We start from the raw sequence: 19,456 nt of genomic DNA on the forward strand, positions 1-19,456 counted from the left end.
AGCATTTCACTTCTGATGATTGCATTCATGCTTCAAAAATCATAAAACGTGGTGTTCATTTGTGAAGATTATCCAAAATTCAATGGAGAATGACATTAGCTTTTTGTTGAGCAAACCAGTGCGATGCTAACTTCCTGGTTGGACTAGAAAGATACTTCTTTCTGCAGCAGTTTCTTTTACTAATGACTGGTGATTTCTTCTATTCTTGTTCAACTTTGTGTGTTTCTGTCCTTTAAATTGTCAGTTTTGTTGAACTCTTTTACAGCGATTTATTCTCCACTTACAAAATAAATCCTTCATACAGAATATCATCTATTTAAAGGGGACTTTCTGAACCTAAAAGCATGAAAGACCAGACAAAAATCAAACATCTCACTGTAACAAATTAGTCATTGTTTAAGTAAAAGGCTGCATGTTTCTTGAAATACTAAGATTTTAAAGCTATGATGAAAAACAGCTAATTCTCAATGAATAAAGAAACTAAATGTTAGTGAGTTTTAAAGATGCGACACACATTTAAAAATGATGAAAACACACATTTGGTCTTCTCAGGATTTATTGAGACTTCATCATTCCAAACAGCAGTAGTTCACATAATAAAAAGGCATCAGGTTTTGTTGCATAGAGGTTTCTTATTTGGTCCTTCACACGATTAGAATATATGTTTATTATATTGGAGGTAAAGAGGAATAAAAACTTGTTTTTCGGCACATTTTTGGTCTTTGGTAGAATGTGTGTGTTTGTGTGCGTGATTGGGGTTTTGAGCCACAGTTTTCATGTTTCTACTGAACCACCTTCTTACTTTTATCCGTCAGCAGAACATGAATATTGCTGGTATAGCTTTAAAAACCTTGTGACTCCAAATTTGGTTATTTAACTGAGAAAAAAACCCAACTTCAAACTAATTTACATCTAGCTCAAAGTGAGGAAGACTTCCAGTTTGGAGATACCAGGTGTGTTTTTTTCTCTCAGTGGTGGTTTGTGAGAGCGAGTCGGTGCTCTCTCACTTCTTCTTGGCATGTTTCTGGCAGATGGCCACGTACTCCATGACGTCCTCGGTGGAGCCCATGGCCACGGGAGCCCGCTGGTGGATGCTATCGGGCTGGATGTCCAGAAGGAGCTCGAGGCCGGTGGAGGCCATGCCGCCCGCCTGCTCCATGATGAAGGCCATGGGGTTTCCTTCGTACAGCAGCCGCAGCTTCGAGGAAGAGGAGGGGAGTTTAGTCTTAAACCTAATGTCAAGCTCAACTAAATGAATGGTTTAGCTCTTTTAAACAACTGTCTTTCTCTCCTTAACTATATTTATTATACATCTTTACTCATAATTCAGCAGTAAATGTACCAACAGTTAAAGAATACTTTCACGTTTTTTAAGACAATAGTCAGGTAAGCATTGTAACAGGTTTTACCTTCATCATCAACAGATATTTTCCTAATGACGAACGATTACAGCAAGAAAAACCTGTTTTAACGTTCATGTGGACTCCTGACTTTAAGACAGACTTGAAAAGTTGTGAAATGATTCTTTAACACAAAGAAAGAGACAACTTTTACGGATCAAAACTATAAAACAATATTCCCATAAATATTAAATCTGAAAATCAACATCTTAAGAATTCTCTTTTAAATCTTGCTTTAGAGTAGATTTTTGTTGCTTTGATTATTTTATTGAAATGGTTGCTTTTACTCTGTTTTATTGTTTTTTTTAAGATGGCTTGTTTGCAACTTTTTAGTATATAATATGTACAAAGTTAAACTAATCTAATGTCTTAAAATAAAAACCTTAAATATTGCATGATTTTTTGATTTGACTTAAAACACAGAGCGCCTAGATTTTTTCCCTTCTTCTTTTCATTTGTTGTGGGTGTTAAAAAACATTTTTTTTGCATTTTGAACACATTAGGCCCTGTCTAATCTGCATCACAAGTCAGGTGCTTTCTACTACAATTTTTTTTTTAAGTATGACAAAATCACGTTCGGCTCCGTTTTGCAAACACTGGAAGGATGTGGAGAGTGAAGAAAGGACATTGTGACACTTTCTACAGTTTGCTCTCACATTTCAAATGACACTGAACAAATGATGGCATGAAAAGTGATCAAAGTATCTGATTCCTTTGTGCCATAGATCTCTGCTGTTGTCCAAAAACTATTAAAAAACACCCTGTTGCATTGGCTGACATGTTCCTTCATTATGAATATGGACACTGTAGTTTATTTTGAGCTGAACTCACATGCACTATACGGCTGCTGTAAATACATAGCATACCAAATCAGTCTGAAAATAGTCCACAGTTCAGTTTATTATTACAACAAATACACGATAATAAAACTGTATATTCATGACGATATGTATGTATCTATCTATCTATCTATCTATCTATCTATCTATCTATCTATCTATCTATCTATCTATCTATCTATCTATCTATCTATCTATCTATCTATCTATCTATCTATATCTATATAGACAGTATATATGTACCTATATTATAGTACAATTTACTTTGTTTCAAGAGGGCACAATTGAGATATCAGAGCATTTATTTTAGGTCCTTAAAAAAACCTTTATATAAAATAGTTTGATGTGTGTGGGAGCAGCAGAGAGCAGCAGTGGGACTTTACCTTTCCTAGAGGGCTCTTCACATTTCCTGGGTATAAAAAGATGCCTCCGTACATCAGCGTTCGGTGGACATCAGCCACCATGGAGCCGATGTAGCGGGCGCCGTACGGCTCCGTGCCATCCTGCAGTCATTTAAAAAGGTTGCGTTAGTAAGTAAGGACTCATTAGTGTCTGCAGTCTTGGATGAGACATTTCTATCTTTGCAAACACTGATGTATTTAGATTTGAATGCATGTTGATTAATGTCCACATCAGTGTTACCTGAGGGAACTTCTTCTTCTGCAGGTACTCTGTGACAGCCGGGTCAAAGTGCATCGCGTAGCCTTCATTCAAGCTGTAAATCTTTCCTCTCTTTTTGATTTTAATGTCCCGATCCACCAGGATGAATTCACCGATTGCCTGATGAGCAAAAAGCAGAACATGTTTCAAACAAACTCTGCAAAAAATCTAATCAATTTGCAAGTTTTTTTTATGCAAAAACACACATGGCCTTCAAGAGAAAGGAGGCCGGGATATGGAAGAACAAGCATTCACATTTGCGTGTTTCTGTAAATCTAATGCGCCTTCATATGAAAATACAGTTGGACAAATACTAACCGGGTCGAGCATGAAGCCGTTGACTCCCTGTCCGGTGGAGATCACCATCATGGTTGCGCTGCCGTAGAGGGCGTAACCGGCGGCAACGAGCGTCCTGCCGGGCTGCAGGGCGTCCTTCTCACACGGCTCATCATCTGTGTACTGAGGGGAAGAGTTTAAACTAATGTCAACAGTCAATATTATTAATTATCTATAATAATGGAATCAGTTTATGACTAGATATTACATTTATTCACTTGTGTAGCAATGAAAAAAGTGTCTGCTCAACCTATTTAATATTAATTTCTCACACTTTTTTATTTAGTTTACCATCCAAGTAAAATGGTGTGACTTTATTGACTTTTTTAACTGCCACTTAATAGGAAAGTTTTACCATTAAAGACCACTAGTTTGAGAAGTGGAGACCATGTTTCTTCGGTTTTATCACCTGGATAAGACCATTTAAGACCATTTTTTGACTTCAAATTAAAGAATCAATTAAAGACAGTAAATATTGGCAGCATGTGATCTGTCTTGGCTTGAAAAACTGGTGTAAAAACCAAGACACTTTGTGATGTGAATTTAAACTTGTGTTTGTACCTTTTTGTAGATGGCAAAGATGGTTCCGATGGAGACGAGACAGTCGATGTTGGAGGAGCCGTCCAGAGGGTCAAAGCACACAATGTATTTCCCCTGAAGGAGAAGGAAGAGTGGATTTGTTATATTGTAAAACAAGCAGAAGTTGTGTCACATTCAGCTCACGAAATCATATCCTTGAGGTCAAACAAACGAGCCGAATGCATTTCCTTTAAGTATCTCATATCCTGCGTTATTTACATTCACATGTACCAGCTAGCAGTCTTCTTAACTGGGACATTTAGATAAGAGCTTGACAGGTAATGAAAGTACTTTTTTTTGACAATAACTTGAACAGGAACTGGAACCCACGCCTTTTTTTTTTTTTTTTTTTTTTTTTACTGAACCGGTTATACGAGACAAGATCCCGTCAGGAAAAGATCTGAAAACTGGAAGATCCTGTTTTTTTAGTCTGCCGACGAGATCCGAAATCAAATGAAATCAGGTTTTCCTCAACTCACTGGTGGCCAAATGAAGCTCAAAACACATTCAGGATCAGCTAAAGATTCACAGATCTGTTCCAACACTGACCCTCGTTTCCGGCTCTATGATGATGGCCTTCTCGTTCTCCTCGGACACCAGCACGCAGGATGTGAAAGACGACTTGATCATGTTGATGATCAGGTCGTTGGACAGAATGTCCAGCTTCTTCACCTGGTCACCGGTCACGTTGGTGCTGCCAGCGATGCCATAACTGAGGAGACATAAAAGAAAAACACAAACAAACTAAGTGAGGGTGAAAAGTCTGCAAACACAAAACCAGATCAGTGTAGAAGCGTGCACTAACAAATCTACTGTTCTCTCTTTCAGCTCTCTGAAAGTTTATTTATGTCTTTCTCTGTTCGTTAACTGACAAAAAGTGATTTAAATCTGATCTCCTGCTTTGTTCTGAGACACGTTTTTACTGGCATGAAACCATAACTACAGTCTCCAGTTAAGAGGAAGAAGGAAAGAAAATACAAGTGATGCATGACTCTGCATTTCTAAAGTGTTAGTCAGTGATTGAGTCTGAATCAGAATCATCAGCCACAAAAGTTTAACGGAGGAAAAATAATTCTGCTTATGTAAACAATACAACAAATATAAAACACAAAATTGTAAAATGTACATTAACCTATATATTTAGGGAATAGGTCTATTTTTGTAATAGATATTGTAAGATTGCATCAGTAACACAGAGTGAAAGTGGACCAACACATATCATAGTTATGTAGATCATATAATAATAATAATAATAATAATAATAATAATAATAATAATAATACACATATCAAACTTATAAACACATTCAAACTGTGAATAGAGAAAAACAAAAAGACAAAACAAGGAAATAAAACAGCAGTATGGTTCAATAATACATTGATTACTTAAGTTTGCACATAACTGACACTAAAATCAAGAAATCAAGAAGTACTACCCTGAGCCTTCCTCATATTAGTTGTAGCACTTATTGTATTCATATTCGTTTACTGCACTTATCCTATTCGTATTAGTTTGTAGCACTTATTGTATTCGTATTAGTCTGTTGCAATTATTGTTTTCGTAGTAATTTGCCTCTGCACTATACTTTTGCTCTGGTTTATGCTTTTAGATGCTTGTTTAAGAAAGGAGATGCACTTATGACTTCTGGTGACTAGTAGTTCTCTTGAATACCTATGTTGAATACACTTCCTGTAAGGAACACATATGGAATCATGTGGTAAACAAACAAATGCTCAACAAACCAGAATATGTTTTATATTTTAGATTCTTCAAAGTAGTTGAATGAGAAGGTGTGTCCAAACTTTTGACTGGTACTGTATATATATATATATATATATATATATATATATATATATATATATATATATATATATATATACATACATATATATATATATATATATATATATATATATATATATATATATATATATATATATATATATATATATATATATATACACATATATATATATACATATATATATACATATATATATATATATATATATATATACATACATACATATATACATATATATATATATATATATATATACATACATACATATATATACATGTATATATATATATATATATATATATATATATATATATATATATATATATATATATATATATATATATACATATATACATACATATATACATACAGTACCAGTCAAAAGTTGAATGAAAGCGTCTGCTAAATGACTGTAATGTAATGTAATGTAAATATTTGTTTTTGTTGAAATGCATGAATAGATAAATCATAAAAAAAGTGGGCGTGGTGCGTTCAGGTCCTCGCTTCCTGATTGGCACAATGAGAACCAGAATCTCCTGCTCAGCTGGTGCCAACAACAACAACAACAATAACCTGATCACCAGAGAGGATCGGTAACTCACAGATGCGCAATCCCGGCCTTCCGCACGGCGCTGGAGATGGCCTTCACCGCCGTGCACAGGGAGTTGAGCAGCGTGGTCAGCTCCCCGGTGCCTTTCGCCTTCCTGCCCTGCTCCATGACAAACGTGGTCATTGTGACCACGTTGGTGTCGATGGCTGCCTGGTCCGACATGCTGGAGAGGAGAGCAGGGTTTGGAGGGTTTGGAGGAAGAGCTGCAGGACTTAAAGGCTCTCCAGACGCGGAACTGTGGCGTGGACACCAAGGGCCAATCCAGAGGAGAGGAGAGGAGAGGAGTGGCCCCACCGAGCTGTGATGAAATGATCATCATCTCTTTTGTTTTTTCTGATGTTGTGCATTCACATTCTTCTTGTTTTTGGACATATTAACTTTTCAGCTTTCAGATGATTGAAGCACTTTATGTACAGAACCAGTCAAAAGTCTGGACACACCTTCTACTGAAGAATGTAAAAATACAAATAAAGAAAAAACATTGAATGAGAAGGTGTGTCCAAACTTTTGACTGTGTCCAAACTTTTGACTGGTACTATATATATATATATATATATATATATATATATATATATATGTATATATATATATATGTATATATATACATGAGGTGTGTCCAAACTTTTGACTGGTACTGTACATATATATATATATATATATATATATATATATATATATATATATATATATACATACACAAATGTTTGATATATATATATATATATATATATATATATATATATATATATATATATATATATATATATATATACAGTACCAGTCAAAAGTTTGGACACACCTTCTCATTCAACTACTTTGAAGAATCTAAAATATAAAACATATTCTGGTTTGTTGAGCATTTGTTTGTTTACCACATAATTCCATATGTGTTCCTTCATAGTTTGGATGTCTTCAATATTAATCTACAATGTATAAAAATATATAAAGAAAAAATTGAAAAATCCAAAAAAATGAAAAACCATTGAATGAGAAGGTGTGTCCAAACTTTTGACTGGTACTGTATTTATACCTACTTATTATCTCTCTGCCTTGTTTACATTGTTATTTAGTTTATTGTTTATGTCTTTACCATGTAAAGGGCCTTTGAGTACCCTGTAGAAATAAAATGTATTATTATTATTATATAAATGTAAAGCAGTTGGAGTTGCATCTGCGGTTAAAATGTGTTATATGAGTAAACAAAGCTGATTATGCATTGTCTATTCATTTATTTATTAATCTATATGTCCATATACTTTTGGTCTGGGGCTGTTTTTCCTTTTTTTGGGTATGTTATTATTTGGGAATAATTGTAATGCTGCATAACAAAATGATGTTTTGGCTTCTAACGTTTGTTTCAACTCTTTTGGGAGGACCCTTCCCTGTTTCAGAAAGCCAAGTGAAATTTTGGAAGAACAAGTACATTCGGGATTAACTGGAATCCACAAAATGTTATGAAAACCTTCACCAGAAAAGTGGACATGTTGTAATATCATTTTAACTATTCAATAATAAAAAAAGGACCTATTTTTCCTGCACGGCACATGTCGGCCTGTTACTGCCCTGATGGCCTGACCTCTAATAAAAAACAGAAATTAATCTTAATAAAACTTAATAATCAAAGTGGTTTATTGTCAAGGCTCACATTTATCTGTCACATAACCTACTATGAGTTTTACGTAATGCAGCAGTAATAAAAACAGTCATTGTTTAAGAAAACACAACGTAAAACACATTTCATGCATCAATCTTTTTATATTTTATTTTATCATCAAAATATTAGGTTGTATGCAGTGGTGGAAGAATAACTCAGATATTGAACTTTGGTGAAACTAGCAATACTTCAAAGTATAAATATTGTTACAAGTATAAGTCATGCATTCAAGACTTTACTTAAGTAAAAGTACCAAAGTATCATCAGCAAAATAAAAAAGTATCAATAGTAAAAGTTACCATTATACAAAGTGTCCCATTTCATAATCACAATAATAATAATAATACATTTTATTTGTACAGCGGTTTAAAAAGGTACTCAAAGACACTTTACATGGTAAAGACAGAAACAATAAAGGAAATATTAACTATGTAAACAAGACATAACTATTATGTATATTAATAGATTATAGTTATAGATGCATTCATGTGTTCATCACTTATATGTTGCAGCTGGTGAAAGTGGAGTATACAATTATTTATATATGTGCGTGTATATGGACCTTGATATATATATACTATAAACAATTTACATTACATTATAAATACCTATACATGTTTTTTGGTAAGTTATAGTTTGTATTGTTTTTAGTTTGTATTGTTTTTTTAACTGCTGGGTAGGTTGTTAATAAACCCTTCAGCGATCAATAAAGTTTGTTCTTAATCTATCATATTACATCGTAAATTATGAGTTGTATATACAGTACCAGTCAAAAGTTTGGACACACCTTCTCATTCAACTACTTTGAAGAATCTAAAATATAAAACATATTCTGGTTTGTTGAGCATTTGTTTGTTTACCACATAATTCCATATGTGTTCCTTCATAGTTTGGATGTCTTCAATATTAATCTACAATGTAGAAAAAAATAAAAAATAAAGAAAAACCATTGAATGAGAAGGTGTGTCCAAACTTTTGACTATGTTTTATTATTAATCTCAATATGCAAAGTAACTTAAGATATCAAATCAATAGTGGAGAAATAAGTAGGTTACAATATTTGCAGTAGGCTATAAACTTTATACTTAATGGTATATCAGGTAGGCTACCATTAAAATATACCAAAAATATACCTTATGTGCAGTACTATAGTACTAGTAGTATATGCACTTTCTACCACTACTTATAGAGAGTTTAACAACATTTTATACTCTACTATTGCATCACTACACACAAAGTAAATGCATTTTTTTTGTATTATTTAATGTGTTTAAATGCATTTAAGACAAACCGACACTAGATGTCAGTCTTGGTCAGTGCACCTGACTCTCCTCTGTCCAAAGTGGCAGCCAAGAATTTTGCATTTATCTTAATAAAATCTTAATAATCACTACATATCTTGTACATTTATGTTGTATGAGATATATTACAAGATCTGAACCATGTCAGAAACTGTTAAAAATCCGCATTTGGCACAATTAAGAAAAAACATTCATATCAATGCGCAGAACTGAAAAACCCGCCCCATTTAGGAGACCTTCGACTTTCCAAGAACTATATTATTACGCAGAAGATAAAGGTGTGCGTTACCTGTAACTAAGACTCACACCATTCACCTTTAAAACAACAACTTCTCCATCTGTTTCAGGCCACAGAGTGAACATTATGGTTGTTTAGCCCCCAAGTTATCAAAAACTAGGCCAACCTTCTGCAACAGGTGAGCTGACTTTACACCTGAGCTCACCGAGCCGTGGTGCCAACTGCGCATGTGCGGGATCAACAACTCTCTGCAGAGGTGGAGAAGTACAAAGAGGCTGCTGGTGGAGCTGGAGGAGGTGGTGCTGGTGGTGCAGACGGGAACGTACCGAGTGCCACGGAGGCTTAAAGTAGAAGTTTGTGCGTCAACCGGACGATTCACCCTCCAACAACTCCACCCAAAAGGACAGTAATCTGAGTTATCACAGAGGAAAGCTGCATTTAAAGCCCCAAAAAGTCACTTTGCATCGGGTGAGTTGAATGCATTTCAATCCCAGAAAGCTCCTTTTAAAGTATGTATGCTTTTGGTTGTATTCTTGTGCGTAAAAGAGCATGCATGTGGTTTTATTTTGTGTGGAAACCAGCTCCAGGAGTCACTTTGCATTGGGTAAATTGAATGCATTTCAATCCCAGAAAGCTCCTTTTAAAGTGTTTATGCTTTTGGTTGTATTCTTGTGCGTAAAAGAGCATGCATGTGGTTGTATGTTGTGTGGAAACGTGGCTAATCTCTGCATGTGCTGGGTCAGGTGGTTCCTGCAGCGATCAGATCAGACCAGGACCAGCACCAGGACCAGACAATCCCATGAAGCGCTGCTGGTTTAAGCAGGATTATGATTAAAGTCATATGGTGCTAATCTGCTGGTTGTTTGTCTTGTCTGCAGCAACCAAACAGGTCTCCTTCCCGCCAGACAGGTGTCATGGAAGGATCTCCCACAGGCTGCATGCATGAGGTTGAACTTTGAGCTCCCTAAAAATTCAGTTTATTCATTCAAGATTTAACTTGTGGTGTCTCAAGGATTCTTTTAAAAACATGTTTTTAGTCACTGACCCACCTCAACTTGAAATTTCAGTAATCCCATCCCATTACATGACCCATACTGACTCATTCCTGCCATGCATTTAACAGCTTAAATCAGGTTTCACCGCAGGTTTGCAGGCTCCAAACAGCCTCACCTCAAGCCTCTAAAAGAATAATTTCTACCTTTTTTAACTCTTTGAAGTCTTTTGAGAGTGACTTTGACATGTTGCATGCTGTGTTTTTTTTGGTCATATCAAGTCTCCAAACCACACGGCGGAGTCAATTCCTCCTCTCCTCTTCTGATTTGTCATGCCACTACCTATTTTTCTTACTTGGCAGAGGTTGAAAGCTCTGCTGAAGCATTTTTTTTTTTGGGGGGGGGAGAATAGCGGGGATCCAGACCTAGGTGGTGGTCCCTATTGTGCTGGTGAAGAGCCGGGGTCAAACAGAGGGCTCTTCATCTTCTGCAGGGCTCGGAGAGGTTTTTTTTTTTTTTTTCTTCTTCTACAGATAAAGCACTGAATTGATATGTCAAGAGCTGAAGAATATGAGCTCTGTGACATCGGTTTAATGAAATTCTTCGGCTTCCAGTGTGACACTTTTTGGCATATCCCTGAATCCATTTTTCTACACTTGGGTATAATAAGAATACAGATTACAAACCGCGCTTTCATGGAAGGAGAACCTAACAAAGCATTCCTTCAGACATGAAAGCACCAACCTGCTGTGGGCTTTGGTGAACCTGGTGATCTTTTGTACAGACGTTTTGGGGAAAATATCGTATTTTCTATGAAGAACTTTCATGATTATTCCCGTTGTTCAACTTTATTATAATTTAATGTTCTTTAAGACAATTGAGCTGTTTTTTTTACATTTTTTTTTATGTATAACATTGATTTGCAGTCTTGATTTATGCCAATAGTTTAAGGCGTTATTTATTTGTTTAATAAATTACAGTGCTGCCATCCTAATCAATGCAACACTGATTACCAAAAAATCTAAGATGTATATAAATATCCATTCTCCTGACCTTGGTATGTCAACTTCCAGATCTAGATGAGTCATCAGACACACCAATGTGCTTAAAAAAACCTCTTATTTTCAATTTAGCCACACTAGTTTTAAACTTTTTACTCTAAACGGCATCTAATACTTGACACAAAATGGCACTGAACACACGTAGGACCATAACATTGACTCAACGCCTCTTTGTATCGGTTTCAGCTGGACGTGAACATTAAATCTGCATGAGGAGAGGGTTTTCTGCAGCGTTAGACTGCATTATATATTAGCTACCTGTACGTATTGAGCTGGCCGTTCATGTACATTTGCTTTGTTTTGTTCTGAACTTAAATCTAGGCTGGACACTTTCATTTTTTTCCATCTTTTCAACACAGCAGTCCTTTGCAGTAAAGCCAAGAAGTTAGTTTTTTACACTCCAACCAGCAGCTCAGTCTTATGTTGTGCTGCCTTCAAGGTGTTTTCTATCTGCTCATCTGTCTGCACTTTCTTGAGACTCTAACTTGAAAAAACAATACATGGAAAATGTTTTTTTTAACCACATCTGCAGCATGATTTCAATCTTGTTTTTTTCTTCTGAGATTATATTTATTTCTGGCTTCATCTATCTGTTTAAAGTAATGTTTTTTGAAATTCAGACAGGGTTATCTATTGCATTAATTGTTAAACTAAAATACTTCCACTTAAGGAGAGTATTTTAATGCAATATCTGCTGATTTAAGGTCAACTGATGACTAATAGTTAGCATAAATGCATCACAGTAATTTAAGTGTGTCATATGCTCACGTGTCACTTTTTTATTTTATTTTATTATTTCCCTGACATTTGACTGAGCTTGTCCGCGCTGTAACGAGCTTAGTGTTTTTAAATCTGTACATTGTGCATGTCGTCCAGCAGCACCCGGGGCATTCCACGGCCTCTCACCGCTCTCCCATTAACGCGTAAGCGGGGTCGGGGGGGGAGCACGGCCTGGCGTCGGTTGGTACATCGGGGCTTAGCGGCGCTCCGGGTCCACGTCATCAGGTTTCGGTCAGTCGGCCTCTGTGGACACATGGCAGAGGTCTCTCAATTAACACCTTGGCGAGACGGCCCTTCTGTCCACACGATCAAAGCCGAGGCCTCCTCCGCTCAGATGTGTCACCCCCCCTCCCCCCTCCCCTGTGATTATGACTCCCTTCCCTCCAGTGTTTGCTTAGAGGAACTGACTTCCACCCCACTGCCCCCGTCTGAGCGGGTTGCTCATCAAACCTGGCCTTGCTTTTCTTGCAGCTGTACAGTTTTTTTGTGGAGTTCCAGCCTTGGTGTTTTCTCTGTAATTCTACGTCGAAGGGGCTGCCGAGTTGTAATTTCAGTGTGGGTCGAACATCTGTCCTATTTGTTCTACTCTTGGAGGTTTTGGTGCTTAGAATAGTAACACTTTTTGGCTGCTTTAACTAAAGAATCTCTATTCCTGTACCCCACTCTTACTGGTGTCGGTATTTGACGGTGGAGGTGAAGTGGAGTTGTTGCAGCTGTTCAGATCTCTAAGTGTGGGATGAAGACCTACATGAGCCTCAGGGACTGCCCTGTGATTATAAGATCAGACCTACTTTGTAGAGCCACTGAAATGAAACGGTTAGAGCTCCCATGTAAAAACCAAACCCACAGTGAGAACAAAAAGGTGCATATTTGATGAAAGCTAAATGGGTTTAGTGAGATATAAGATTAGATTAGAAATCACATTAGGAACCTCTAGGCATTAACCTGTACAAATCTAAAACAACAAGGCCAGCAACGCAGGTTTTTTTTACATGGCGGACTAATAAAAAGCCTCAGGGAATCCTCCTAAAAGATTTCCCGGGGCAGCTGCCAGGCCACAACCCCGGCATTGTTTTTAAAGTTTGCTAGGAAGTCATTATTAAAGTGATCAAAGCGCTGGCAGAACCGAATCGAAAATCTTTTTAAAATCTTGAGCTTGTTGGAGTTTAGAGGCTTAACAGAGTCAGAGCTGGATTTGGAGACATTTGTGTTAGCGGCATGTTTTCGGCTTTTTCCTGCACGCTTTGATCACATATTCACATTCATTTGTTAATTATCCTTTTGTTGTTTAGGTTCATTTTGATATTCAAAGGTCCAAAATTGCCCTAAAAAAAGCAACCGGCGATATATTTGCCCAACTGCCCAATCCTAGTTGCCAATACTAGGCTGTGTTTTTATTTTTTTGGTGGAATAATTTGAAATATCTAGTGAGCTCTTACTAGTTTCTCAAGATTACCAACCTTAGCTTCAATTTTCAGTGTGAAATTTTGATTTTAAAGGTCCGATGTAGATGTATTCTCATTGTGTAAAGATTATCAATTTGAGTGCTTGATCATTGGACATTGTTGACTTAAAGTAATCGGACATTGTTTTGGTTTATTTGCATTATGAAAATGTATATTTTTGAAGGGTTTTCATATAATCTACAGCTTCTCAGCCCACATTGTGATTACAATGTGTTGATTAGTGAACTTTAGGTGGATATTGTCACCGTTGGACAGAACCATGCTAGCAGTTTCCCCCTGTTTCCATTCTTTATGCTAAGCTAAGTCAGCTGGCTAGTGGCCGTAGCATCATATTTTGCGGACAGACATGACAGTGGTATCAATCTTCTCATCTAACTATGGGGGGGAAAAACAAGTTTATTCCCTAAAATGAACTCTGGTGCCACCTCCAAGTTAAATTGATTTAACAGCCGGTTGTTTCTTCATATGGACTTAAAATATGATCATTAAAGATAATTTGTAGGTGTAATACAATATGACTGTTAAGAGGTGTTCCTTTTTTAAGAGCCCATCTTTCAAACTACCCTATTTTCACTTGTTAAATGCCTCTGGTGCTCCTTTTGTGTCCAAAAATAGCTTGATGGCAGGAAGCTTTTGTCTGCTGATGGTAGACTTTGATAACCTCTTTTGCCTTTAAGGCCTGTAGAGCTGAAACCCCCATCAGGACCATCGCCCGAGTTAATAGAAAGTCTCTCAAACTTTCATTTATACCGGTTCCCCACGCCATAGAGAAACAAAACTCTACACTCACAAACTCTCAATTTAAATATCACAGTTATCTTGGCTGAAATGTTCCCTCAGTGTGACCTGGATACGTGTTTCCAACCAACCATTTGAAGAATTGTCAGATGATTGTCTCAAGCAAGCTTCAACTTGTGTGTGTGTGATTGTTGTCGTGGGGGGAAGATTGTCGCGGTGAAGGTATTTCTCTGTGTAGCTGGGATTAACCCCGGCTAAACCTTGAAGTGTGTTTCACAAAGATGTTTTGTTTGCTGGTATGTTAATCCCTTTTCTTTCATTCGTGCCTCCTCTCAGTCAGCATGTGCTCTTTGTACCAGAAAACATCCGTGGGGATAATTAACCTTTGCCATTCGCAAATTAATTGAGTTTAAAATTAGGATTTCTTTATTTCTTATCTTGGTCTCTCAGCTGAATTTCTGTTTCTCTTGAGCCAATTCCCCAACTGTTTCAAACCTGCTCCCTGTTATTACCTACCGAGTTGTTTGTATAGTAGATAGTTATTATTTTGAGCTACCGTTCATAAACATTGCCTGGAAATCGCTTACCCACACTGTCTGACGTGTGCTTTATCCAACATGTGACCACAAAATACTTTTCATATCTTGAACTGAATGTAGTTGGGGTTTTTTTCTGAGTTGTACAGATCTTTTTATGAAGGAGGGTCGTTGTCTACCTTGCTTGTACTTTTACTCTTGTTTGATCTCTGCTAAAGCTAATGGGTTGATCCCGCAGATTGAATTAATTACACACTGCAGAGATGCCTCGCAGAGAAACAGGGCCCGCTGCTTGACGAGGCTTGCTGTGAATGATTGTTTTGATATTGGACCACAATGGGAGGAGTGGCAGAAGAGAAGAGAATGTGGTGAGGCGAGGAGCCCCCAAACCACCCAATTATCTTTCACTGCCTTACCCATGCTTGAAGGAAAACAGTATATGATATACTGGCTGATATGTTGTTCTAAAGCAGGAGTAGAGTGGGAGTTTTTGGCACAAGTTCACCGACTTAAGAGGTGCATAGAGAAGGGAAAGCGCTCTTAAAGTCAAAACTCATGCAACACTTGTACTTTTCATGCTCGGATCATTTTCTTCTTAATACTACAACTCCGTTTTGAAAACACACTTTAAAATATTGCGAATGAAAGAGTTGTGACGTAGAATGAGCCGCGTTAAGATATTTTCCAGTTTAAACAAAAAATCGTTTTAGATAAAAGCACAAATGCAACAAATTACTTTTAAGTAAAATCAAGAAAAATGAGTTCAAAACCTACAAAAACATTTTTACGTTGACATTCGTATCAGCCAGAAGATATTGAGCCAAAAACAGCCAATTACACCCATTTGCGTTCTTACTCATGACCTTTTTTTTTTTATTTTTTGAGATCTCAGTAAGTTGCCATTAGGTATTTGCTCAGTTTATGGTTTTACCCAGAGATCTTTGCCTGATTAGACCCAATTAACAGCTAAAGAACCCCTCCATTGTTGTCAAGAAACCCTTCTTCTTTTAAACCTAAAAGCCATACCATTGCACTTGGGTGACTTAATTCCTTCATAACAATAAAGCTGGCACTTTAAGTGTAGATAATTCCTCTCACTGTAAAAGGGATTAAACATGCAGACAGAGTATTATAAACTGCTCTGGCAATATTGAAGAAATACGTCACTGAAAGGCTTTTTCATCTGTTTTTAATAGTTTTTGATGTGTTTGAGTGAATTCTTGTGGTGCGAAACGTTGTTTTTATCTTTCTCTATCTGTCTGTAGAGCGACTCTAGTGGTTCTAAAGTGATAAGGAGATGATAGAGATCAGCCATTAGTGTTTGCTGAACTTCCATGGTTGTCTGTGTCAGAACGAAGGGTCACTTAAGTAGAAGCGACTTGTCTTTATCCCTCCAGAACTACTTGTGAACAAAGGGAGGAGTGAAGAATCCGGCCTGGTTTCTTGTACGTTAAGCAGGACAAGGCAGGTGCAGCGTGAATGCAGGGCTCAACTGATACTGTGATAATCCCTCAGCTATGCAGGCGTGCTCAGACTTTTTCTGTCAAGTTGAGGCATTCCATGAGAAGGAAGTCTGATTTGAATTTAGGGCAGAACTCAACCCTTATCAAGAGAGCTAACCAGCCGTTCGCTTGGTAGCATGAAGTACAGAATTCTGTTTTATGAAATAATGAAGCGTTCAGGTTTGGCTTCTTTTGGTAGCTTCATGAGGTAAGATGAAAAGGTCAAAGTAAAATGCAGTGTAAGTTTAAACACAGCAAGAGAAATCCCCATAAATCCTGTATTTTACCACGGTTTTAAACACGGCAGCTCGTGTTACCGGGGTCTTTAGAAAGGGAGGAGTAAGCAAAGGGGTAATCGGTTGGTTGTGATCTGGAACCACACTGCTAGATTTGCCACCAAATGTATGAATTGAACGTCTCACTTCCAAGCCAGAGTTTTTGTTATTTCTTCACACAATCTTGTTTTAAACCTGTCCTATGAAAGTTTTAGTCAAAAGATGTAAGAGACAAAAATGTGTTAAGTCCAGGTTTCTCTGGAAAGATTTCTCATTTTCTGCTGTTGGGTGAAAAATATAGGAGAACTTCCAATGTCTTTAATTAAGAGGGCATCTTTAATTAAGGGTTTCTTTTAAATAAGGGTTTCTTTGATGAAGAGAGTACACACTGTTGCTCTACTGAAAACCTATCTTTAGAGTATGTCACCCTTTTTGGGCTAAAAAGGTGACTTTGTAAAGTTTGTAAAGTGCTTCTTCACAGAGAACAGAAGTTATGGACAGTTTCATACCTGTTACAGTGGATACCTGTAATTCATATATCCTGATAGTATGTGATATAATCAAGTTTTCTGATGTGCTCTGGTAGAATTCCTTCTGTAGTTTATTCATTGGATCCTGTGCATGTCACTCACACTTATTTCTTTTGTAAACAAAACACCAGACTCTGTCCAGGTAATTATTGCCTTTTGATATTACTGTTATTATCTCACTCTTGGAAAGAAGGCAGGGCAGTGTTTTTGCCCAAAATGTTGAACTTTTCCTTTTTAAATAACCATCTTACATCTTTCTATTTATGATTTTAATTAGAGCTGAAACAAGTGGCCGATTAAATGGCAACAATTTTGCTAATTAATTGATTGTTTTGACATCGCTCATTTTGAATAGACCAAATGGTTAATCGTGAAAATAATTGACAATGAAAATAGTTATTTGTCGCAATCATGGTTTTAATGCTCATAGAAGATATGACCCTCATTGAAACCCTTTTTAAATCCACTGTGAATAAAACCACACTTGAGCCTTGAGGGAGGCGTGTTTCACTCTTAAAAGATAAATGTTGTGTGGTGTATCACTTTAATGAGAGGTACTTTTAACAAAAGAATCTTTTTTACCCAGGGGGCTGTTGGAAACGCCTCCTAATTCTTGCGTCCATTATCCTCTGCACGCCACAGACTGAGCCGTTGGGTTAGCCTCCTGCCAGGGATGCCACTGTTCACGGCTGAGAGAAGCCCAGAGCCTCGGCCCGCTGGCCACCAGGCTGCTCGCGTTACAGCCTCCCACTCTGGCTGGCATTGTCAGGTTACAATGTGTGTGCGTGTGTGTGTTTGGTGTCCGAGCAGCCGTGTTGTGATTGGCTGGTGCCCTGCCATGTGAGACAGCGTCGGGTGACGTCTCCATGTTAATCCCTCATTTCTCTCTGGGATGTTTTCTCTCTCTCTCTCTGGTTGAACTGGGAGCTGTCTGTGGTGGGTTGCAGCTGATTTGGAAAAATGCAGCCGCACGATAACTTTGAGACTTTTTGAAGACGTGAGGAAGGTGAGTGAAAGTTATGTTTTTAAGTCCACAGTTGGTTAAACAACTGTTGCATTGTTTTCTGTAGATGTGTTTTTTTGTGAGAGCTGCACATTTGCCAACATCGGCCGGTTTATATGAATATCTTTTTGCGTAATCTGTGGCACTACTAAATGCAGGATTGATCTCTTATCTCCATGCAGAAGATAACGAACTTCCAGGGAACCCAAGATGAATGCATTCATGATCACCAAATGACTTCTTACATAAGATTATGCTCCATGTATGAACACGCATGTCTCTTTCTGCAGAATTTTACACGTACTAGTTTTGTTAAATGGGATAACCCCAAACCTGCTGTCATTATTGGTCTGATTATAGTAGTTGGTGGATATAGTGATGAGCCAGAGACTCACAGTGGAGGTGAAGTGAGCTGGTTTGAGGGTCTAGTCAGGGTTTTGGGGGGTTGAGGGGTGTTTGTTCTGTCTACAGCTGCTGCTCCACACATCAACAGTGAAGATCCAGTCATTTTTAACTGGCTGGAGCTCCAAATTATACAAATTAATATGCTGTGGACTTTTGAACAAGGTATTTCTTGTTTTGGGGGTCATTTCACTCCGGTTTGTTGTGCTTTTTTTGGTTCAGTTAGTGTCAAAGCTGTCTGATGAGCTCTGGTTCTGACCAAACGGCCGGACAATGACCAACCTGTTTTAACTATCCGTATCCAGGCAGACTGTGTTGCTTTTTCTTTGTGGCAAGAAAGCAAAATGGACCAACCGTAGTATTTTATGATGAATGTGTTTTTAAATAGGAGTTCAGAAGCTAAACGAGAAATCTAAACCACAAGATGCCTCCTCTTCATCCCGTTTTCTACCTGTTGGTTCATAGTCTGGTCGTATTGCAATTTGGACTGAAAAACTCTCTCACTCCCTTATTTCAGTGACATCAGTCGATATGACTTCATGTTTACTCCTCAAGATTTGCTTGTAAGAAGTCAGCGAGAACACAAAACGATCAAAATTTTTGCCTTGGTCCGCACCAAATGAAGCAAACTGAAGGTGTGTTAGACGCCTGAGATGCATTCAGTGACCTGTTTATCACACAAGAAGTAAACCGACAAAAAACTTCAGCGGTGTATTGTGATATTCTATCGATTACACAGATGCAAAGTAT

General features: G+C 37.4%; 2 protein-coding genes across 2 annotated transcripts in view; one reads left to right on the top strand and one right to left on the bottom strand.

Annotated features, from left to right (window-relative positions):
- Positions 1–557: 557 nt before the first annotated feature.
- LOC129100946 (fructose-1,6-bisphosphatase 1-like) lies at positions 558–6,480 on the bottom strand. The gene is made up of 7 exons (XM_054610507.1): positions 6,221–6,480; positions 4,364–4,526; positions 3,797–3,889; positions 3,218–3,358; positions 2,882–3,019; positions 2,623–2,742; positions 558–1,198 (listed from the first exon to the last, which is right to left on the bottom strand). Exons 1-7 carry the CDS (start codon positions 6,388–6,390, stop codon positions 1,004–1,006), a joined length of 1,020 nt encoding a protein of 339 aa, XP_054466482.1. The 5' UTR covers positions 6,391–6,480; the 3' UTR covers positions 558–1,003.
- Positions 6,481–9,660: 3,180 nt separating this feature from the next.
- kank1a (KN motif and ankyrin repeat domains 1a) overlaps positions 9,661–19,456 on the top strand; it is a 59,843-nt gene continuing 50,047 nt past the window's right edge. Inside the window, exon 1 of the mRNA XM_054610858.1 lies at positions 9,661–9,889. The gene's annotated coding sequence lies outside the window, so the exon portion shown is untranslated. The remainder of the gene's footprint in view (positions 9,890–19,456) is intronic.

Source organism: Anoplopoma fimbria, chromosome 13 (assembly GCF_027596085.1).
Source record: "Anoplopoma fimbria isolate UVic2021 breed Golden Eagle Sablefish chromosome 13, Afim_UVic_2022, whole genome shotgun sequence".
Taxonomy (NCBI): domain Eukaryota; kingdom Metazoa; phylum Chordata; class Actinopteri; order Perciformes; family Anoplopomatidae; genus Anoplopoma; species Anoplopoma fimbria.